The 25,329-nt window shown below is 40.2% G+C and overlaps 1 protein-coding gene across 11 annotated transcripts in view; it reads left to right on the forward strand.

Moving 5' to 3' along the window:
• Window positions 1-25,329, forward strand: part of RGS7 (regulator of G protein signaling 7) — a 229,671-nt gene that overhangs the window by 91,286 nt on the left and 113,056 nt on the right. For all 11 annotated transcript variants that reach the window (XM_089529835.1, XM_089529839.1, XM_089529836.1 and 8 more), the window contains exon 3: window positions 15,617-15,713. In XM_089529835.1, the coding sequence (XP_089385961.1) occupies window positions 15,617-15,713 (97 nt within the window). The remainder of the gene's footprint in view (window positions 1-15,616; window positions 15,714-25,329) is intronic.

Below are 25,329 nucleotides of genomic sequence, written 5' to 3' on the forward strand. Positions count from 1 at the left end.
AAAATTTTGAAAAGATTGTTTGTCTCCACATGAGGCTTTTGATCCAGGGGAGGGGTCTCATTTGCAAAAAGATGGAAGTGGCCTTTGCTGATTTCCCCTCTTTTAGAGTCCACAGTTTTCCTTCCCACATGCTCTGGTAACTTCGGAGTAAACTTTGAGAAGGTACAACGGCTGATGCCCATGCAGGGAACATAGGGGCTCAACAGACCGCCCTGAAAGGGCATGCTGGAGGCACGTGTTTTTGCCCCTGAGGGACGACACAGCAGCCAAACCGCATGGCTTTCCTCCGCACCAAAAAGAATCCACTAAAAGCGGGTTCTTTTTGGCACATGCGATGGATGCCATGACATGCGGACACTGCACCATGCTTGCATCATCATGGCGGCCCCATGTGGGTGGGAGGCCGCCATGATGGCACCACCACCTTGATGTAGGGCTTAGGATTGCAGAGCAACCCCATGGTCCTGAGCCCTACCGCGAGGCAGCGGCACCATCATGGCGGCCTCCCGTCCACATGGGGGCCGCTATGATGACTCAAGCATGGTGCAGTGGACCCGCACATCTTGGCACTGCACTAAAATCGGCCCCAGACTGCTGCTTTATGGCAGTCTGTACAAGGCCATAGAATGGTTTCCTTCCCTTTCTGCCTGAATGCGTGAATTCCACTAAGGCTGCACAAATCTATCAGTTACACTTTCTCCGACATAGAATTTTTTATACCCCAAGTTCTTTTTATTAAAATTTTCATAAAATGTGTAAATTTTGGCAAGTTCTTGTCAAAAACATATGCATTAGTCTGCAGTAGTCAGATTCAATAGGTTCATGTTATACCTACCTGTCATATAGTTGTTAAAGAAGATATAGTCAGAAAAAGAAGAGACAATATCTAAAGATTGCTTACAGCTGCAGCCCCCAATCTATGGAATAGCCTACTGGAAGAGATCTTTCTTATCAGCACCTTAGATGTCTTTAAGAAGGCACATAAGACGGATCTCTTCCGGTGAGCTTATCCATCTGACCTCTTATAGGAGATAGTATTTTGTGGGTTTTTTGGGCTATGTGACCATGTTCTAGCAGAGTTTCTTTCTGACATTTCACCAGCATCTGTGGCTGGCATCTTCGGAGAATGCTTTGCCTGGAAAAATTGGGTGTATTCTCTGAAGATGCCAGCTACAGATGCTGGCGAAACGTCAGAAAGAAACTATGCTAGAACATGGCCACATAGCCCGAAAAACCCATTAAAAACTATGGATGCCAGCCATGAAAGCCTTCGACTTTACATCTTATAGGAGATCTTTAACATAAAATGCTTCACTTCTGGTTATGATGTATATTTCCTAGATGTTTTAGATGTTCTAGATGTTTTAGCTATTTTATTGAACTAATAATAATGTCAGTGTTTTATTAATTGTATTTTATATCTGTACTGTGTTATTTTATTGATGTAACCCCACCTCAATCTGCAGGGAGAGGCAGAAAAATACAAATAAAATTGTTATTATTAATTCAGCACTAAATGGTTGAAGTCACAGACACAAACCAGACAGAAGCACACAAAGCTCTTTGCTTGGATGGGTGAATCTGTCAGTCATGCTTCCATCTACATTTGGTTTTCAAGTTCTCTCTACTGAACTTGCAAAGAAATTTGCAAATGCACATCAGAAAAGAACTGCATATCATTCTTCCCAAAAAATGCACATATCTCTTCCCAAACTTCACTCCAAATGCTGGGAGTAAAGTCTGGGTCCAAGCCATTTAAAACAAATTCTATAACTGCTTTGCTTGTCCCCATAGATTTAGAGGGAAAAAAGCAAGATTTATGGAATCTGAATTTCTGCTTACATAAATTTTTGTTAGCTGCCAGGTCAGAAAAAGATCTGCTTCATGACATTTAACTTGTTTGTTTTATAATTAAATGTTTAAAAGCTAATCGATACTGTCATTTTACGATATCTGTATTTGATTGGTGAACTGGCCTTTCTTTCTTTTTCTTTTCTTTTTTTTTTTTTTGGCAGAAGTCATACAACTAAACCCAGATCAAACATGTAGTTAGTTCAAAACATATGCTGAGCAGGTTGCAGAACATGTAACTTCTGCTCAAATTGCTCTCACACAAGCTCCATGAACCTGGAAAATGTTCACATGACTTTTTTGTTCACATGTATTTGAAAGGTTTCCTTTGCAATGTGACTATTATCACTGCAGGGAATTCTTAAAATATAGTCAAATGAAAGGAAAATGGAAACTGGGTGGAGTAGGGAAAAAGCTGCCCTGAATGCTGAATCTCTCCTAGGATGCTAGGAGGTTTTCTAGTGCTAAACCTATAGGACAAGGGAGCAAGAACTTGTCAACTCCAAATTGCAAATCTAGCACAGGAGGCAAAGCCATTTTTTTCTCTCACCAATGGGGCAGCGGAAGACATATAAAGATTACATGGGAGGATGAAGAGGCAGACCTTCCATTTTCCTATGTACTCCTTTTCTTGTTGGACACATATGCTTTGTAATAGCAATGTGGGAGGAGATGAAGATTAGGGCACTCCATGTGAAGTGATGTGCATCTTTTCCCGGCTAGCCCAAGAGCAGTCTTGGCAACTGGCAGAAAACTAGAAGGTGCTATGAATTCAGAAGGAGAACTGTATCCTTATCGCACCATGACATTATATCATCATGGTGACACATTAGTACTGTTATTGCCTCAGCCTTATTGCAAAATGCTTCTGCTCTTCTGTTATTCTCCCATGGGAGATAGTTTGGAAACCATTTCTTTTTATTAACACACACACACACACACAATCTGTTAATGGCCTCCTTTCCCACTTCTATTGTGCTACAGTTTCCTGTGTGAAAGTTCAAGTGCACTTTTATGTTGATTTTGAGTAGTCAGTGTGTGGGCATTCTGTGGATGTGGCTTAAGTGGCCATTGCTTACCAGTAATTGGGAAGAAGGAGAAAGGATGAAAGCCAAGAAGGGAAAATTTGCTCACTGCCCTCCTGCCTCCTTTTCCAGTAGAGAAGCTCAGTTTCCAAGTATCTCTCTCATTCTCTATCACTCAGACCCCATAAGGACTGGGGCACACCTTTGGTGCAGCTTCCAGACTCTTAGAACACATGCATCATTTAAATAGCATACCTCCAAAGTGACCCGAAGCAGCTTTATTTTGGCCTGTCTGTATGGGGCCTCACTCTCTCTCATTCTCCCTCTCTCTCCCTTGCTCTCTCACACATACCTTAAAATGTAAGCAGAAAAGAGACTTCCAATTAAAACATTCATTTTATTATTCTGCCATTTCTTGAGTAGACTTGATTAATTGATGACAGATTAATCACTTATTTAGTTGATAGCTTTCATCTGCTAGTGATTAATTAAATCTATCCTGAATAAGGAAGTTCATACATCCCCACAAGGGGAAAAAAGGGCTTTAAAACGTAAGACTGTTTTTAATTTATATTTCTGAGGTAGGGTTTGTGTGTGTCATACTAAGAAAAAGGGCAATATTGGGTGGGCAGTGCCAAGTGCTGCATGTTATAAGGTTATAGTATGACTGAAGGCTGCCATGCCAGAAAGATTATGAAGGCATGTAAGGGAGAGAGCAGTCCCAATTGCATAGCGCTTTTGAAAACAATGCTAATTGAGCAGGAAAAAAGCCTAGTGTGATAAGACTTTAAGAGAGCAAGAGACAATGTTTGTCCACCAAGAAAGATTTGTCTGAAGCAGAAAGGCAACACAATGGAGAGAGGTTGTCTGTGGAGCAACTCAAGGATCAGGGACTAGCCCAAGACAGTTTACTACCAGACTCAGAACTGTAAGCAGAAAACCCCGACTTACTGAACTCAAACTGTGTAAGTACCAAGCAAAACAGCCAAGCTGTTTCTGTGCATAAGGCAAAAGAATCCCATAAGCATCTCTACTATCCTTGGTAGCACAAATATTGCAACAAATTACAGGTTAACAAGGGTGCCCTTTCAAGACACTCATAGTATGTTTGGGGCAGTCACCTAATTCTTTCTAATTGTAGGGCTTAGGGCTTCTCTAGACAATATTTTCTGCTTTCACATCGTTCCTTTCTCCTGTTCTGCCTTCTCTTGCCAGAATAGAGATGCTGGTCACAGTATTACTTTGTGGCCTGCTTGCTAACAGGGCCCACAACAGCCAAATCCCTAAAAGAATCTTTCAAGGGCATGTGTCCAAGCCCTTCCAGCATTTATGGAATAGGCTATGCCTTCACATCATTACAGTGTGAAGATGATGATGTCTATTTAAGACTTTGGCAAAATAGTGTTTGTCCCCAGTTTACCATAGATTTGCTAATATTTTATGAATTCTTACACAGCAAGGTCCTCAGTTTCACTCCAGCTAGTCTGGGAGTGGGTTTTCACATATGAAAAGATGGAATAGCAATGGCTTTGAATTTGCAGCTAGCTTGGTATATTTTAGGATTGTGCCTAATCTTTTGCACTTTGTAGAAATTGAGTGGTCTTAAAGTTTTACTGCCTATTTATAATTAGTGTGGATTTTATTGCAATCTTTTAAAATTATGTTGAAATCTACCTTGCATCCAGCTGGGAGAGAAAGGTGGGATACAAATAAATAAATAAAATTAAATAAATAATAATAATAATAATAATAATAAGAAAAGACAAGCTCACCATCTCTTACGAGTTTGCTGAAGGAAAACTGTACTTAGGCCAACTGATATGTCCATCGCTTACTATCTGTATCTGCATCCCTTATGCTGGTGTGGTTTTAAGCTGCTTGGTTCATTCTCAGTGCTGCTCTGGGCAACCACAGTTTATACGTAACCATTTTAAGGCCCCACTATTGGTATCTTTCTGTTGCCAAGCAAATAGAGATAGCAGCATTTGTCTAACAGTTCCTGTAGTAGCATTAATGAAAGGCTAGGAAATGTATGTAGCACAGCATAGTGGGCTAGGCCTGCAATGGCTGACAGCACTCTATGTTTTCCCATCTTTAAGCTCTGCAGCTCGAGGCTTGATCTGTACCTAGATCATGGGGAAATGCTATATGTGTCACTCTGAACTGCTTACGGGTAAATGGTAAGAGTAAAAAAAAATATATGAAACAACAAGCCAATAAAATGAATAGTGAAAGTTGACTCACACACATCACCTGCACATCTAGTTCAATACTGTCTGCACTGAAGAGAAGCAGCTCTTTCCAAATCCTGTTTGTACAAAGTAGAGAATGAACCTGGGATCTTAGGCATGCAAAGCATGTCATCTATAATCTGAGTAATAGCTGTGCAACAAAGTTAATTGTTGTTGTAAAATTATGGTTTTTATTATTGTTTTTGTGCAAATGACATTTTAAAAGCAATGTTAACAAGAACAAACTTATTTAATTCATTAGTGTACTGAGTAACAGCTCCTAGCTGTTTTTAAAAAATTACTTTTGAAGGCATTTTAAGAGGTGTGTTGACAGAAACTTTTGAAGTTTTGTGCCATTGATTTATCACTCCTAAGGTTTCTTTCCTTGTGAGTAAAAGGAAGCAAACTAAAGGGAAAAGGGTGAGTGTAGCAAGTGACAAAACCAGTTAATTGTTTTAATCATTGTTATGAGTAACAAGACCAGGTTCCTTTTTAAATGCCCTCTTTCCTTGCTCCTTCTTCTGCTGTTGTCTCATTCTCTTTCTTTACTGTTTTGGAGGAAGTTAATAATATCATTTACAGCTGGATACATTATTAACTTTCCCCAAAACAATGAAGAAAGTGAAGAGAAGGAAAAGGAAGGAAGGAAGGAAGGAAGGAAGGAAGGAGTGAGTGAGTGAGTGAGTGAGTGAGTGAGTGAGTGGCTGGAGTCTCTTGGTTTCTACAGGCTTAAATCCCCCCAAAGCACCATCTCCCAATGGCACAACTGCCCAGAGGGTCAGATGGTGTGGGGATGGGGCTTCTGGGGGCAGGGCCAAAAGGGCATGCCCCCTTACCTAGCTACCTTGCGCTAGTCTACTAGTGGGAAGAATTCCACATGGAGGGTATGCTGGGTACACTCACTCACTGCCTCACATCATTCTACTTGTGGGTGAAATGGCACACAGCAGGAAGGGATGTGGTGTGTGCTGGACATGCTCCCTCACGGCCACACAGCTCTCTACTCATGAGTAAAATGGTGCATGGTAGGGATGGAGTGTGCTCAGCTAGTGCCACCCCTTTTCTGGGAAGTCACTCAGTGCAGTCTGAACACCCCTGGACCTCCCCTCAGTGATGCTACTGCCAGCTCTCATTTGATAATGGAAGCTAAGTAGGGTCAGCCCTGGTTAGTACTTGGATGGGAGACAGCCATTGAATATCAATTGCTGTAGGCTATATTTTAGAGGAAGGAAATTGTCTTAAAAATCCTGTGAAATTAATGGGTTGCCATAAGTTGACAGGAGATCTGAAGACACACACAGAGTTTGATACCTGAGTCAGGAACTTTGCTACTTTATAGCTGTTGGAGAATGATGAGGAAGAGAGGGGGAAGGAAAACACATGGGGAATTTTTTTAGTCTGATCCATTGGTAATAGTGGTTAGACTGGTAGCCACCAAAAATGGTTTTCTCCTCACTCCCTTGGAAGCTCAGCCATTGCACATTTTAAAAATAACTTTGAAAATAGTGTTATCCCAGTCTCCATTTAGTTAGTTTACTATGTAGAAAGTGCTGATGTTTTTTAAACATTGTGTTGTATTTCACAGCATTTATGATTTCAGCTCGTCTATATCCCCCCCCCCCCTTTCCCCTTTTCCTTTACATAAATTGGCTTGGAAAGCCCCTATGTCCTTAAAGATGGGGTAAACAGCATAAAATAAAATAAAAGCATAAATAAGTGCAATTGTAGGATTGGGTTTGCTTGGTTCTGCCGGTGGTCTGTGCAGCTTTGGTACAATTACTTGATTAAGCTCATAGCAGAGATTGGCCTCAAAATCCTGGCCTAAATCTGGTAATTAGTTACTACTTACATTAAGTGTTGGTTTACTAAGTTTTCAGTGGTAAGTATTCAATGGCACACTCCCATCCAAGTCCAAAGTGATAAGTTTATTAAAGGAATCTTCTCTTTAATAATGGGATTTGGGTCTGATTTCCAGATCTAGGTATAGTTGACACTCATTGGATTGCAATAACTAGCTCAAGTTAATTTTTAAACACTGAGGTGTTGTCATTTTTTTTTTTTTAATCATTCTCTCCATCAAGCAGATTTCATATTCCAATTTGATATTCTCTTGATTTATCTGGTATTGTTCTAATTAATGGAAAGGCCCATTGTGAGGAGGAAAATGTGGTAAATTGATTACTGCTTGCTCACTTCTGTCATCATATTCTTGATTATATTAAGCTCTTATCTGCACTGCATTGTTATCTTATTGCTATGTGGCTATAGTAAATTACAGTATGTTTTTCAGAACACTAGTGACAGATGCCTTATAATATAGAACCGTTATAAAATTCTTACAACTTAAGTGAAAAGATGTTAGTGAAAATATATCAATTTTTGATATGATATGAAGGTGTGGAAAGGACATTGTTGAGCAAGAACTGAACGAGGGCCTATTTACTTGTGTTCACATTGTGCCGTTCATCTCAGTCTGGCATGTATGGTCCTCTTTTCCCCACATTTATTTTCCCAATCTCCATATAAGGCTTGTAGAGAGTTACTGGCCCATGTGAGTTTCATGGCTAAGAAGGGACTAGATCAACCTGTGTAGCTAAATAATGAAGTGATTTCATTTCAGACCACCAAAGAAGGATCATGCATTGAACAAATCCCCAAATACCAGAATATCTCTTCCTCTGAAATATGAGCATGTCAAAGAGAAAACCTCTTAGTCTAGTCTTCTTTCAAACATCCTCATTTTCTATATGCAGGAAGGATGTAGGTGGGGGAGCATTTAAATGTGCCATCTGCTCCATGCAGCATTACAGTCAGGAACTCTACATCCGTCATCTGTTTGCTTACTTAGACTATAAGAATAGTTTGTTTATTTATCTATTTCAAAGATATAGTCATGTTGGTCTGTAGATTCAGTATGTAGAGAGATCTTGTAGCACCCTTGAGACTAACTGAAAGAAAGAAATTGACAGTGTGAGCTTTCAAAGACTTCAGTTTGTTTATTTATTTATTTATTTATGGGATTTATATCCTGCCTTTCTCCCAAAATGGGATTCAAGGCAGCTTACAATAACTTAAAAAGGACAAAGCTAAGACATTAATTTAAGAAACAGATGCTGAAGAGAGGGGCGACTGCTGTTCCTTCTGGATTCCACAGTTGTTTGCCTGTGCCATAGGACTTGTCTTGGGATCTCTAGGCCTGGTGTACTAGGACCCTATTTAAGTGTATTATAGGATACTGTTTCACTGCCAGTTTTGAAGTAAGATTCAGTAGCTGGTACAGCTGGCTTCTGCAATTGCAATGAAGAGGAAGTGCCATCTTGTTCTTGGCTTTAATCAGCAAAATGTCTTGGGCCAGCCCTGGCTGAGTATTTGTAACTAAACATAAACAGGAGTGACCTTTTCAGTGAAATGTCAGTAAAAGTGCAGAATAGAAGAACAAGTTTGTCTCTTGGTAGGAAAATACTGGGGCTCAGATGATATCTGTCACAGAAGCTTTGAGTTGAGCCAGTGATTGATAGGTAGCATACATGCAGCCCATAACATTCTACATTTCTCATTGACAAACACAGGAGGGCACACATAAATTGGACCATTGATCCATCTGGCTCAATACTACCTACAGCAGCTCTTCAGGGTTTCAGGCAGGAATCTTTTGCAGCTCAACCTGGAGAAGCTAGGAAATAAGCCTGGAATCTTTTGTATTCATTGCAAACCACCACAGTGCTCCACTACTAAGTGAAAAGTAAAGGTAAAGGTAGTCCCTTGACCTGAATGTCTAGTTGTAACTGGCTGTAGGGGGAGGTGCCCATCTCTGTTTCTAAGCTGAAGAGCCAGCATTGTCCAAGGACTGCTCTGGCAGTCATGTGGACAGCATGACTCCACTGAACTCTGTTATCATCCCACTGATAAGTGGTACCTATTTATCTACTTGCATTTGCATGCTTTTGAACTGCTAGGTTGGCAGAAGCTGGGACTAGTGACAGGAGCTCAACCCCATCATGCAGCACCTGGGCCTCTAACTGCCAACCTGCTGATCTTGCAATCAACAGAGTCAGTGTCTTAACCACTTGAGCCTCTGCTTCCCTTACTACTAAGTTACTGTCCTTCTAATATTTGTGTCATCAGTGGAGTATCTGATGTTTAGGGCTCCAAAAATATGGCATATCATAGTTATAGCATTATTATTTTACTTTAACTGCTGTGGCAACTTCTAACGAAATCTGGGATCTGCCACTTTTTTGAGGGGGAGGTACTTAGAATACTCAGCTGGAGAGGTCCAGTGCCTCACCAAACTCAAACTATAGTGGCAATGATCAGTGTCACTGGGGTGGTGGTGCAGTGGTATGGCCCAAACTGAGTGACACCTCAGAAGAGGAAAAACACTCAGCTGGGCCCTACCGTAGCTGGGGGGCAAGGACTGCTACAGCAGATGCCTCCTCTGCACTTTTCCTGACCCTGCTTCTGCAGCGCTACTCTCCTTCTGTCTCCCCTTCTGAGGAGAGTGGCCTGCTATGGCAGCAGTAACAAAGGAGAGGCAAACACACCCTTTTGACATTTGGCAGAAAGTCCAGCCCCTGCCTGGAGCCTCACCCCCTGCTCAGAAGCCCCACTCCCCACAGGGTACCAGGGGCAGGGACACTACTGGTGGCAGTGATGGTGGTGGTTTGCCAACTCAGTTTTTTTCTGTTGGTGTTGGTGGAATTCTGAACATTAGCAAAAGTCATTGCAAATATTACTATAGGAACAGCTGCAACAGAGCGAAAAAGAAAAAGAAAGAGAGAGAGAAAGAGAGAAAGAAAGAAAGAAATGCAGACTCTGCAATGGCAAATTGAGTTTAGCCTGAATTTGAATTGAATAATTTGGATAACTTACATTACCACAAACAATGGTGACAGAAGAATGAGTCAGGCATTTATTTATTTATTTATTTATTTCTGCTCTTCCAGTATAATGTCTGAAAAATAACTTAATTATTTTTCCCATGGTGTAAATTTCCTCATGAAGTTGCAGTGTGCGCATGCTATAGCTGAGATTTTCCACCAAGAAGTTATTAAGATAATACCTTCCTAAGTTAATGATAAAAGCCTGTATGTGGGCACTCGGCTGATTTTATTAAAAGGTATCATCTATGCATTATTTAGCTCCTTTGTGATTTGGCTAAAATGCTAGATTCTCAATCTGCTCTGCTGGACAGACAGTAGCCTGTCCTCTGACAGAGATGTGCCAGGTTGTACTGAGAAACAATTCCCCAGTATCCCTTTGAGTTCAACCTCCACACCCAATTATTTATGCTATTAATATTCTGGAAGGATTTATTTCCCCTGAACACTGAGAAGTAGTCTGTAGATATGCTGAGATATACATGCTCTGAGAAAGTGCAGTAATACCAGTTTTGCCACCATCTGTTCAGGGGATGCTGTTCATCAACTGAACAGGGCTAATGTCTTGAACACCAATTAATTTTTTCATAAATCTGGTTATTTTTCAGTCTGTGCTAATCAGTGTCAACACTCAGCAGAGAATGATGGAAATGGAAATTAAATTTGGTCATTTACTGAAGGTATACTTTCAAATTTACTAGTAAATAAATGTCCCATATTTCTCATTGGTCTCCTAAAATCTCAAAATGACAGTAGATGTCAGCACCCGGTACCTCTGACATATATGTGGACATTTCTCGCTTACGTAATTTCTTCTGTAGCTCTGTTTTGAAAACAGCAAGTTGCTTATGCATTGCAGCACAGAGCTTTTCTTCCTCATAATCTGTGCAGCTATTTTGTGCCTTATGCACATGAAGGATTTGCTGCCTTTTGAAGAGAAATGTTCAAACTCAAAATGCTCTACTGCATTGTCAGAGCCAGTCTGGTTTAAACAGATAAGGAGGTAAATGGAGCGCAAGGGGCGAAATGCCGAGGCAAAGCAAAGGAGCTTATCCTTTACTTTGGAGTTTAAGAAGCAAACAGTGACATATCAGGAAGGCAAGAGACTGTACCAGAGAACAGCTGGCACTCCCCAGATTAGACAACTTGATCAAAACTAGAATAGGATTTCATTGTATTGCCCTAATTAAGCTATTACAGAGATGACATTCTCCTTGGCCATGTGTATGAACAGTGGTGGAGGAGTGACTTGGAGTCCACTTTCTCAGATATGAGGACATAGTGGTTTACAGTGGAAAGAAATACATCTTCCCTGAATGTAAAGTAGGCAACAGCAGAAACAGATATTCTATATGATCGAAATAGAATTGTGAACCAAAAGGTATTTAGGACTGTGTGTTTCTGTGAATGCTATGATGCAATTTTGCAGGATGAGAGAAATTTATTAGCAAGGAAAACAAGATATGCTGCATTAGAGGGGTGAATATGCCCTGTTATCTGCATAGTACTTACACAAAGGGATATAATTTAGAAGACCCATAAAAGAGAATGGCAAGAAGAAGAACAGACAAAGATCATAACACAAATTCCAAAATCCAAATTGCGATAAAACCTTTTTTCTGCAGAACAAATTGTGGGGGAGCTTGTAAAACCACAGGTCTATCCATCAGGCAAAGATATTTAAAAAATTAAATAACTGGATGAACCTAATCTGATAGCGTGCCAGCTCTTCTCCCTCTAGTACCTCAGTGCATAGATCTGAAAGGCACCTAAAGGGTTATCTAGTACAATTTTTAATAGGTGGAGGATTCCACATTTAAAATAACTCTGAAAGGTGGCTATGCAACCTTTGTTTAAAAATTCTAGTGAAGGAGTGTGCACTACCTTTTGAGGGAGTCAGTTTAATCATGAAACAGCCTCCAGCATCAGAAAAATCTTCCTGATATTTAGTCAGAATTTCCATTTTTCTGGCTGCCAAAGCGAGTTAAGAGACCAACTTTGGAGCTGGGCTGTACCCAGATGGTGATTTTGGGGACAAGAGCCGTCCGATAACACCAGAGGGCAGCCTGAATTTGGCTTGCATTCGGGAGTGGTAAATCACTTTATTTTGTTGTGCACTAATCCCCCTAGAATAGAATCCCATTCTTTCCCAGGAACAACAGCAATATTACATTAGCATCACATTTTGTTGTTGAATTCACACAGAACTAGACCTACAAGACGGACAGTTTGCAACATTTTCACCTAAAGAGTTGGAATCCCCAGGTGTTAGCTACTTGTCATACACAGGATTTTTTAACACACACACACAGACTGAGAGAGAGAAAGATGGGACAGTTTTTCCTTTCACCTTGAGATTTCCTGTAAGGCAACTAGTATGTTTTAGAAAGAAATAAAATTATTCATACATGTTTTAGCCTCTGTTCTATTTTAAATTGTCTGTTTTAACATTATGTTCCATTTTGGTTTCATATATATGCATTTCTGTGGTTGGGATTCCGCTTATGCAATTATCAGAGAACAATACATTACAGGATGACTAATAAATTCAATAAATCAATTAATGTGACTCCACAATAAATAAATGTGGATGGAATGCACTATATATTGAAAGCAGCTGCTAGAAGATGAAGCAGCATGATTTGAGTGGGGAGGGACATAGCAGTAGAGGATCTGTTCTGCTTTTTGTTTATAGGATGTTCTGAATTGAACCCCCCAAGCTTTAAAAATTATTTGTAAAGCAAAAATGTGCTTTGACTGGGTGCTTGATTCTTACATAGGTTAATAATAGGAAAATGATGGTTTATAAATGTGATTGCTGGTCCCAACTAGGTTAGACCCATTGAATCAATTAAACTTGCATAAATGTTCACTTACCAATTCCTATTGACTCAGCTGAAAATATCGCTGTTATGTAACTGTTAGTAAACTTTGAGGTATGACAACCCTATTGTAGGGTTTTCTTGGCAAAATTTATTTGGAGGAAGTGTACCAGTGCCTTCCTTTGAAACTGAGACTGTGACTTGCCAAGGTCACCCATTCGGTTTTTGCGGCTGAGTGGAGATTAAAATCCTGGTATCCCAGAGCCCAGCACATATATCCTGCTGGCTCTGGTGTGGAAGTGACTGAAAGTCTGTTTCCAATTTGTGCTTCCTCCCCCCCCCCCCCTTCAGCTGATTTTCAACTGGTTTGGAAGGTCTAGTGGAGGAGGGGTGTGTTTTAAAGATTAAACTGCCACCCAGGATTGGCAATTTACTATTTAAAGGAGGGTTTTTTCACTCCCTCAGATTAATATTTAAAGGTTTTAGGGTCTTGGCGATATCTGGACTAAGCCTTGGAGAAACAGAAAGCAGGTGGAAGCCCACAGTGACCACACTTTCCTTACAATTGTTTTGAATAAAGTTTAATCCAAACAACAAAGTGATACATATTTTGCCATTACCTTTTACCACAATTTTAAGAGAAAACAGCTTTGTCTTGAGGGAAAAGCATAAATGGGTCAAGCATCTGTGGCCTTTGTCCAAAATTCACATAAAACAGTATACAATGGAGTTTGGAAACCTTTCTAACTAAGCCAACTGTCCTGAAAATTACAATGCAGCATGCTTTGAACTGTCTTGAAAGACACAAATCTTATTTCAAAGTCTTTCATTCTTTTCAGTGTATCAATGAACACTGAAAAAAGACTGCTTTTGATGTAAACTCCCCGCTTTCCAGACTATGATTTCATGTGAAATGGATTAACTGAGAACTGTCATCAACAGACTACATACAATTTCCTTTTCAAGGATCATGCTCTCTCCTTAATTCACACAGACATCAGGGGAGCCTGATGTCTGTTTTTAAAACTCTTTCATATTTCAGGCTATCACATTAGTGCTATCCAGTGAAATGCCAAACCGAACTTTTCAATACTGCATTTTTTAAGGCCAAGGATCTTTTTACTACATAAATTTACTGCCCCAATGAAATAATGAAAACTAATTTGTGTATCCTTACACACACATACATCAGAGAGAGAGAGAGAGAGGAAAAGAACCATGTGCAAATTGTGTTGTATGTGGCTTCATAGCTGAGTACTTAAAACACACAAGGCTGCCAATCCTGAACTGGAAATTATTTTTACAGAAGACTGACCTCTATGAAACCATTTGCTGCTGTCATATTTCTTGGTATTGAAAAACAGGGGCACAGTATCCAGTAGTCCTCTTCCACATTCTTTGCAGATGAGATGTGTGCGTTTGAGGAAGGCTTGTCTTGTCTTCCATGCCATTTAACATTTATATGAAACCTCTGAAAGAGGTGGTCTAGAGATTTAGGGTTTCATGCCAGCAATATCTAAATGACAGCCAACTGTCTTTCTCCTTTCCATCTAAATGTGAGGAAACTGTTTTAGTTGTAAACCAATATCTGGTGTCAATAATGGACTTGGGATTTGTGAATAGATTGAAGGTTAACTGAGACAAGATAACCTTGCTCTTGGCCAGTCAAAAGGTGTATGAGGGAAGGGAAAATTCAATTTCTGCTTGAGGAAGCTACACTCTCTTTGAAAGATATTGGTTGAGTTTGGGTATTCTTCTGGATTCAAAACCCTGAACATGGATTCTCACATTTGTGTGGAGACTGAGATACATCCACAAAATGAAGGAGATGATTGCATTCCATTTAAAGCACCTTAACCCTGACAGGTCAGAGGTGTGTTTAATTTTAAAACCAGATCTTATTGCATTCACCTATGGCTTTGTGAATGCAGCCTATATACAACCCAGATGCCAGCCAGGCTTATTCTGCAACTTTCAAGAATGGGATTTTCCCATCCTTGGAAAAGCTACAGAATAAGTGCAGCTAACATCCAGGCTTTGTCCGGGCTATATTCACCCGACCATGGGTTGATGTGATAAGATCTGGTTTTAAAATTAAACACACCTATGATCTGTCAGGGCTAAGGTGCTTTAAACGGAATGCAGTAATCTAGGAAAGCTAATGGGTCAACTACAACCATTCCATGAAATATCCATTCCATGATATCTCATGATATATCCCATTTTGGTAAGTTAATAACTCTCTGCATGGACTGACAAGGGAAAAAATTTCACTACTGTTTATTTCTCCTGGTCTGGTTCTAGCATCCTTTTCAGGAACTACGCGCCTTCCCCCACTGCTTTTAGATGTCTCACCTAGAAATGTGGTTGCTTGTCTAATGAGGAAGGCTATCTGCAGAGCCCACCTAAGGTCATCCACTTAAACCAAATGGTGGGGATGTCAGGGCAAACAAAAGGAAGTATTTTCACAGTATATACAGCAACACTAAGGCACTGGTTACCACTGAATATAAATATGGCCACCAATCCAGGTTGTTTTGAAGGGATTTAAATAAATTGATGGAAGATAAGAATATCGCTAGCTATGAGTCATAATGACTATATATTACCTCAGTACTGAAAACAGTATGACTGAATACCAGTTACTGGTAAACATGACTGTGGGAGTACTGTTTAGCTTATGTCTTGCTTGTGGATTTCTCAGAAGCATTTCGCCGGTCATCCTATGAACCAAAATGCTGGGCAAGACAGACTTTGAGCTTACCCAGTAGGGCTCCTCTTATGTCATTTGTTTCTTTTTTATTCAGATGGAAGATGTCATCGCCCGTATGCAAGATGAGAAGAATGGGATTCCAATTCGTACAGTCAAAAGCTTTCTTTCTAAGATTCCCAGTGTCTTTTCTGGTAAGTTTCAAAATGAACTTGAAGCTCTGGGTGAATTGGTTGGAAATTATAGACCAGAGAGCTAGCTAAAACAACAAGCAATCAATGTAATTGCTCACATGACTCTCTAGCAATCTATATTTTGGAGCTATAGCACTAATTTTATTTTGAGTGTTCAATAAAATTAATTAAGAGCAACACTAAATTGTACAGTCACTCTAGTCTACCAAGTCCATGATGCCTGTCATAGGCTAGACCCATCCCCTGCCACGCACATTTTTTTTCTAGTTCTAGAAAGGCAGTAGAAACAGGTAGCTTGTTGAACTCTGAGTGGACTGTCACACATGGCTGGTGAACTCCATTCAGATTAACAAATCATAAGTTACATGAGGCAAAAGTACATTGTCTTATGCGAGCATCTGACATGGGAACCTCAGGGATATAGGCAAAAAAGATTTGCATGTTTTTTTTAATTTGTATTTAAAGAGAAAGATGGAGAGGAGTAAAGAGGATCACAGTAATGTGAGAGAAAGAAGAGAAGGTGAAAAAGAATATTGGGAAAATATGAGTTTTTCATTAAAGGAAAGGGATGAGAAGAGTTATTGAGAAGAAAAAAAAATCAGTAAACCTGCTTCAGGTCATCCCATTGTTAATAGCAGTGCAGTGGTTTCACAGGTTGGCAGTGGGGAAAACCTCTCTAGGCACTAACTCTCAACAGGACCTTGCAGGGTGAAGGTTTTAAAAATGGACAATTAATCAGAGTGACTTCAATTAAAAATGAGGTAGAAAGATATCCTGATTTTGCAGCAAAAACAATTATTTCTTTATTAAAAAGACAGAAAAAGATAACAGCAGAAACCAACAGAACAGTCCATATTCAATGCATGGTCTTTCTCAAAGTAAAAGAGGGGGGTTTGCTCCTAACATATCTAAGTGGAGCTAGAGGGGTGTAGCTAAGCTTAAGGGACTATAGACTAAAACACACACAATTAATGTTCTTATTGACATGAAGAGTAGTCTAGGATGGCTGAAGAGCAGAGCAGGAAACTAGGTCTCAGAAAGAGAATCTCTCTCTGGCCTGAAACAGATGGGCAGCTTCCGGATGCTTTGGGGGTGTGCATCATCTAAATGCTATGCCCCCGAAGTGGCTGGAAGCTGCTCTGAGACTGGCTAAGGCAACCTGAAGTCACTGGAAAAAGAAGCGCCAAAAAGCCACTCTTGCTGGCAGCCTATTTGGGACCACAGAGTCAGCCTGCTTCAGGAGTGGGCTGTCCAGTTGCCACAGTCACAGAGTGGCCTCTAGTTATTCCTTTTGGCCCATCTGCTTTGTCCCACTGTCTCTGTATTTAACCTTTTCTTAACTTGGAGGCTGTCTCCTAAAGCTGAAGGAAATACCTCTGGATGGAGCAAAACATGACCTCAGTATTGTTGTATGGAGAGTTCAAAAAAACAAAAGCATGTTCTTGCAAAGGGCAGAGGTGAACATGTCCTTATGGCACTGATAATAGTCTGGGTCCATATTGGTGAACTTATGGCATGTGTGCTCTCTCTGGCCTGTGAAGCCATCATTGAGGGCACGTGGTGGCCAGCCCAGCTACTTGTTGCGGCCCAGTTCTCCTGTGGAAAATCGAGCCATAACAAGGAGGGGCGTGGATCTTCTGGCCAAAAGTCCTGCCCCCTGAGGCACCTTCTCCTTTTCCCTTTCCTCCTCACAGACCTGGGTGTGTGTATGTTGTGTGCCTTCAAGTTTCATCACAGGAGGTTTGCCATTGCCGTCCCCTGAGGCTGAGAGAGTGGGAGCTGGGTGTGTGTTGTGTGCCTTCAAGTTGTTTATTGTGACCCCATCACAGGGTTTTCTCAGCAAGTTTCATCAGAGGGGGTTTGCCATTGCCATCCTCTGAGGCTGAGAGAGTGTGACCTGCATGTGTGTGGGGATGTTGTGTGCCTTCAAGTCATTTATTGTGACCCTAAGGTCACCCTATCAGGGGGTTCTTGGCAAGCTTCCTCAGGTGGAGGGGGGATTTCCATTGCCTTCCTCAGAGGCTGAGTTAGTGTGACTTGCCCAAAGTCTCCAAGTGGGATTCATGGCCGAGCTGGGATTCAAGCCCTGGTCTCCAGAGTTGCACGCTCAAAACACTGGCCCTCTTTGTTCTTGTTCTTGAGCTCTGCCTTCTGTGCTTTACTATGGTTGTTGTTGTTGTTGTTGTTGTTGTTGTTGTTGTTGTTATTGTGTGCCTCCAAGTGTTGTTGTTGTTGTTGTTGTTGTTGTTGTTGTTGTGTGCCTCCAAGTTACTTATGGGCCCAGAGCACCCTCCTTCCTTTCCAAGCACTGGTTCCTGGTGACCCTAAGGTGAAACTATCATGGGGCTTTTCTATCTTATGCATCAATGGCACAAAACGCATGGCCCAAATAAAGCAGCTTCTGGCTGCTTTATAGGTGTGGTGTTTAGATGATGCACACCCCCAAAGCAGCTAGAAGCATATTTATTCAGTATAAACAAACAAACAAACAGCTTCATTTATATACCACTTCATATCGAACTAGCAGTGTCTAAGCAGTTTGCAACTGTAAGCTAATTGCCCCCAACAAGCTGGGTACTCATTTTAGTGACCCAGGAAGGATGTGAGCCTGAGTTGAGCTTGAGCCCTTTTGCTTGTATTGAACTCGCAACCTCGTGGTTTTGAGTGAGTGGCTGCAGTACAGGCATTTAACCACTGCGCCACCAGTTGTGGTGTCTGTCTTTTAGGCAAAACTGCCACACCAAATAATAAAATTACAGATTTCCTAATGCCAGAATATGTGGAAATGCTCAGATTCTGACAAAAACATGATTTGTAAAAAGATCAAATAATAACCAATTGGCTGCGTGTCTTAGTAGTTTCTCTCAAACATTCAGAAGAAATATTTGGATTTAGTCTCAGCAAGTGGCCACCATTAGATCTGGCTCTAGAGTTCCCTCTGACGACAAGATCCTCATGTTCAATTCCTTCAGTGCCCATTCAATCCTTTAATAAATTATACAATACACATGAAGTATTTCTGTCCCTTGAAACCAAGTATACAGTCATATATAGGCAAACTTTCAGTATCTTTTCTGTTGCCACTCAAAAAGGGCAGTGGCAAAAAAATTAGAAACCCTGGGGTGAGAGAACTGTGTACAACATTTCTCTTAAACACTTTAATAACTTATCCCCAGTTAGTCAGGGAAAAATTAAGGTCAAGAAAGTTTTTATTGTAATCTTGCAGGTACACTAGAGTTTGATCAGGAATTGACACACAGTTTAATTCTTAAGTATTTTGAAGGGAACAAATTTAGAATCTCCGTACCAAAAGTACTTTCCTTTTCTTTTGGTGACCTAAATCTAGATCTGCTTGGGAGCAGTTCTGAGGCTTTACTTTATTTGGTCACTTGGCCACTGCATTTTGACTTTGCTTTGGTTTAACAAAAGAATGTAGGTGCCTGCTTTTTCAAAGCAACCTCAAATATTTCATGAGGTCCTCAGGTGTGTTATGTTTGTGGCAGATGCAAGCCAGGATTTCAGCAAGCCTTGGGTTAATCACAATGCAGTTCCTGATGGGCAATGCTGGATTATCAGTGCTGCTCCCCAGAGCCCTTACTTGGCTGGGAAACCTATGCTACTGCCGGGGAGAAATGATCCTGCATAGATGAGAGTGCTCTCTTTCTTCAAAGGTTGATGGTGTTTACAAATGACCCTGAACCATTTTTCAGCTGTTGAGCTTCTGCTGCTGGTGGCACTGCTTGGGGAAGCTATCCAGAACTGTCTCCCACCTACAGTTGGTTAGCTGTGGCTGGGGGGAGAACTCCTCTCCATTCAGCTGTGCCATTAAGCCTAATGCACTGCAATGCAAAGATACTCCACTAAAGGGAGGAGAGCTAGGACATGTGCAGCATGGGGGGGGGGGGGGGTTGGAATTGCTTTACAGCACCAACCACCAAAATCCAACCTTGACTACAGACCTTATACTGGACTGCCAGGGCAAAGGAAGGAAAACAGGGAAGTCTGTCTGCATGCGTACTTGGTGAAGTAACTAAAGAAAGCAAAAGGGACAATATAGTATGCTCAGTTTGAATATAGATTATTTTTGAGTGTCCCAGCCATTGAATATAAAGAGGCACACACTTCAAATTATGTTGATAGCAAATAGGTAGTAAAAAGATTTTATATTAACACTATGGTCATCTGTCACAGCAGTATATTAGGGGCTATTGGACTGAATACAGTGCATCCGCATCATACGCGGCTTTCAGCTTGTGCTGAAAGCCATGCGACATAAACAAATAATTCACATGCCCTCAGCGCATGTGAATGGGGCTTGAGCATACGTGTAACTTGCCTTACACCGGGGGGGGGGGGGATCCAGAATGGATCCCCTGCGTAAAGCAAGGGCCCACTGTACTTACTTTGATCCAGAATGTTATATTGTGCAGTTATGCAGCCTTCCTCCCTACTGACCAAAAATATCGAGATTGAGTTCTGAATTTTCAGTTTTAAACAGAAGAGTATCAAACTATCTAGGTATCTTTGGCTCCACTGTGACACTGATGACCCGAGTGGCAACTGTCATCTCTCTGTGCTCTGGTGCAGGCAGCTCTTCTAGTTATTTCTTTGTTATCCACCTGCAAGAGAGTGATCTTTAGACTCAGAAAGTCCAGCATCAATCGTATGCTTGATGAGTACATCACCTTTTTCAGTCAGTGATTTCTGGGTTGAAGCAGTAGATGTAGTAAAATTCTGTACATGGTAGATCTGAATTGGGAAAGAATTTAATGTTTAAACCCTCTTTAATTCATCTGTTGCAACAAGCTGCAATCGTTTGTAACATCATCAGTGCTTGAAGATGTAGATATATGCATGCACAGATTTATACTTGTATTCTGTTGATCATGTCCTGAACATAAAGATGAACATGTTCAATCCTGATCAGAATTTAGAACAATTACTTTTTAGGCCACAACTCCAAATAAATTGCTGTTGTGCATTGCAGAGTGCCACTTTTATCCTGCAGTTTCTAGTCAAACTCTATAGTTGTTTGTTAAAGACAGAGTTTGGAAATAACATATTACAAATGATAAATTGTTGTTGTTGTTGCTGAACCTTCAAATCATTTCTGACTTATGGTGTCTCTAAGGTGAACCTATCACTGGTTTTCTTGGCAAGATTTGTTCAGAGTGGGGTTTTCCTTTGCCTTCCTCTGAAGCTGAGAGAGTGAATTGCCCAAGGTCCTCCAGTGAGTTTTCATGGTGGAGTAGAGATTCAAACCCTGGTCATAAGTCACAGTCCAACATTCAAGCCACTACACAGCATTGGCTCTATTAAATACTGTTAAATAATTCATTTTTCAATGACTTAGATATAATTAAGTTACATTTGATTATAATACAATGAAACAACTTCACTCTTGGTGGCGTAACTATAACACACATTTTTTGTTGCTTTCAAAGTTATAGTTTGTATGTGTAGATAAAGGGTGTTTGGTGCTATAGTCCAAGTGCCTGTAATATTTAATTTTTTTTAAAAAAATAAACAAACTAAAAGCATCTTTTTTTAATAAAAGAGAACATTGTAATCAACTATTCTTTTAAATTTTATTTTTCTGCCTTGGTGCTGCCTTGGTGCTGTAACTTGAAGTAACTAATTTTGCAAGCAACTTTCCAAACTTATCTTAAAACTGTATACTATTACACACTTGAACTAAAGGTTTAGACTCAGATAGGTTCCAGCTTGTATGATGCAAACACATAGAGAACCCTATACACACATAATTCCCCTCTCCCCATGATGTTTATGTTCAATATGTAGCTCCTGGGGCAGAGGTAAAGAACCTGTGTGAATTTGGATGTTGGATCAGTGGTGCAAACTTCCTGCCTCTTTCTAGATGTGAATCTTCTTCTTGTTGTTGTGTGTGGCACTGATATGTGACAAGAAAAGGTATAAGGCCATTGGTGGTTATTTGGTCTGAATTTACGGCAATCTGAAATTTAATGAGTTAATCTGTTACTTATCACATATCAATTCACATTTCATTTCCACCACAAATATTTATTTATTTATTTCCAAGATTCACATCTTTCTTCCACAGTGGGATTCAAGGCGTGTTACAATATATTAAAAAATACAATGTTAAAACATTGAAAACAAATGTTAAAAATAAACACTACTAACAACTAAAACATAGATAAAAACAGCCTAAATCAAAACAACAATAATCATAAATCATTAAAACATTAAAATTAATGTATATATCTGTATTGTGCATGCAAAAATCAGGAGGAGAACTACTGTGAAATGGCCTCACTCTTTGATAATGTCCAAACAGAGCTACTGCTAAAAACCAAAAATATTCCTCAAGTATTGCTTGCCCCATTTTCTTGTCCACTTTCTTACTCTTCATTGAAACTCTGAATCAGGGCCAATAAGTGCCCCCCCCCATACAAAAATCAGAGGAGTTGTGTGACTGCATTCAGCACAGATTCTGACAGGGAAGCTGCCATTTAATCTTTTAATCATCCAAAACAATCAGCAAAGATAATCACGCTGAAGGGTTTTAGGTGTGTTATTGTCTGATGCTGATTAGATGTGAATGTCAGTAATAAGAAGAGCCACTTGATTTACATAGTCGATTTCAACTCCAATGTGGTGATTGCAGATATAATGCCTTGAACTAATGGTAAGTGAAGAGAATCTGATATATTCATCATAGAAATGTAGAATAGAGCAATATTGAATATTTTGAAATACAGTGTGCCAGTGTCATACGCGGGCGCGCTATATGCAGCTTTGAGCATATGCTCAAAGCTGGGAGGGAGCGTGCAGGGCACAAGGCGTGGTGAATGCACTGCCGCATGCATGAGTCCCATTCATGCGAATGGGGCTTGAGCATGCGAAGAATTCGACTTATGTGGGGGGGTCTGGAACAGATCCCCCACGTAAGCCGAGGGCGCACTGTAATAGCACTGTAAACATATTTCAAAATGGTTTAAATTGTCTATTGAGCACAGTAGTGTTTATATTTTTGGTAGGTCTTCTACTAATTTAAACGGGTGGTGGTGGTGGTTGTAGTCTAATTTAACATTGAAGAGGTTATGGGGGGGCATAGCTTTTGTGCTATGATTGGTCTGTAATTAATTCTACAGATTAATTATAGTATTGTGTGCATTATCCTATTTTGTTAAATTAAAGTATACCTTCTAATTTAATTGTATTCCAACCATTTACTGGGGTAAATTTTACTGGATTATTTTTACAGATGATGTCAGTGGTGAATTAATGGGACTTTTGTTAATTCAACATTTTGAAGCCTTGATTTGAATTAAATCATTCAGACTCATTCAATATGGATTAATTGATCTGTCATGAAGTCAGTTAAGACAGACTCATTTGATGCCTATGCAGCATTGGGTATCAGTTCCAGGAATTATGGCCTGGCATCCTGTCAGTGCTTTACAATGGGAAGTCCAATGAGCCATCACAACTCACGTTTTTGGCTGCTATGACCAAAAGCCCTGCAAAACCCATCTTGTAAACTGCTAATGTGGAGTAGTGATCTGAATGTTGAATTATGTCTCTGTAGACCAGGGTTTGAATCCCAACTCATCCATGGAAATGTTCTAAATGTCCATGGAAATGTCCATGGAAACATCACAACAACCTTGACATTTTAAAAATATAGATTAGAAAATGAAGGCTGAAAGCTGGTAGTTTAGCCAAGGTCAAAGAACTGGGTTAACTTTACTTGAACCCAATGCACAACACACAAGTCCCTGAGGACAATGAGGAGGAGGACATGGATTTTTTTAATGGTAAAGTGAACAGAAATGTAAGCCCTGTACAAATGGGCAGAAGTGGCAGCAAGATGCCACCCCTTTCTGCCCTGGATCGGTGCAGTGGCAAACACATGCCCCAGCACTAATCTGGCCTCTGCAGAGCACAAACAGGAGCCAGTTTTTCTGGATCCTTTTTGTGCCTGCGAAGTGGTGTTATAGCTGCTACCAGGTGGCTTGATCATGCCCCTTTGGCACAGCACCATTTGGGTGCTGCACCAAAATGATGTCATCAAGTCATGTGCTGTCTGAATGGGCTGTGAGTGTGTGGATGCTCAGCCCTCACCTGGCCCACAGCATGGCACTTTTTGCCCATCTGTTTCCATATTTTTGGCCTTAGTTTCTAATGGGTTCTCATGAATTTTAAACTGTTGAACAAGAGGGTTGCAACTTACTTAGAAGGTGTAAATATGTTTCTAGAACCTTCCAGAAGGATAATTCCCCCCTCCCTCTCTCACACACACAGTTTCTTTTTTTGTAAGAAAAGGGGCAGTTCTGGAGAATCGGAAGGCATTTTGGGGCTACACAAAGATCCTTGAAAGGAAGCACATGAGTCAACAAGTGTATCAAGAGTTTGTCCATCCTGGCTTTAACTGGGGAATAGGTATGGTAACAGGATGGTTCTGTCTTCTTTCAGAAGTATATTTAAAACATTCTTCTTCCAAGTAGTTTTAACTTGCTTTAAAAAAACCTGCCAGTTTTGTTTCTCCTGCTATCATTTCTGGAATGTTGTGGTAACACTTCAAAATTTTAATCAACTATATTGTGAAATATTTTATGGCTTCTGAAGACTGCTTTTGTCATACTGTATAGACTACAAATACATAAATATTTTTGTTAATTGTGGTTCTCTTTTTAATTTAATGGGTAGCATTCTTCCTATTACAGTATATCACATAGCTATAATGTTTTAAACTGTGAGTCTGTATGCAGGATACATATATGGATATTTTATTGCAACTGTATTGCAATTGACAGTATTTTGCTAAGCTACACGACTTTCTTTTGAGTGGTTGGAGTGAACATTTGTATCCAAAGGACTATAGGTAAAAGCTTAAATTATGTCCCATAATATCAGATATAACCACTTAATGTTAAACCGTATAGTCATTTATATTTCTAGTGGCCTAAAGTGTCAAACTAATTCCTTAGATGGTGATAGACTGTGATCCTGGTTTAGCCTTTGGTTTCTTATGCTTTGGAACCATAAGCTGCATCCATCATGCCCCACTTCCTGGATAAAACAGATGTCAGGAAATCTGTACTGACATGTTGGAATGCTGTTTACCCTAGTACTTATGGAAAACATATGTTGCATGTCCCCTGCTCAGTACTGTGTAATTTATATCTTGTAAAGACAAACAATATTCATTCATGCAGATCTATGATCTTCACTCAATGGCCATTCAAGAATATTCTTTTGAGGCTTGGATAGCCCTGTTTTGTCTGCTATTCTCTTGGGTTAAAGCCTCCAAGTCAGCATTCTTTGGGTCAGATTACACATATTTATTATATAGTGTGCCACTCTTCCTCTAATTTTTAAATGATCCCAAAGTAAGTGTCTGGTCTTCCTGTTCAGACAGAAACTGCTACATACATGGAAGGAAATTTAATCCATTCCTTCCATATACAGTTCTTTCCCTTATATATTGTGTTCTCCCTGAAAATATTCACAAAGGGAAAAGGCCTTGGTGCCAATAGAGAATTCTCCTGTGTTTCTCCTGTGAAAAAACAAACAAACAAAAACCACTTTAATCCTAAAATGCAAAAGGAAAGAAAGAAGAATGAATCAA

Source organism: Sceloporus occidentalis, unplaced genomic scaffold (genome assembly GCF_023333645.1).
Source record: "Sceloporus occidentalis isolate IW3139 unplaced genomic scaffold, rSceOcc1.0.p SCAF_6, whole genome shotgun sequence".
Lineage (NCBI taxonomy): Eukaryota > Metazoa > Chordata > Lepidosauria > Squamata > Phrynosomatidae > Sceloporus > Sceloporus occidentalis.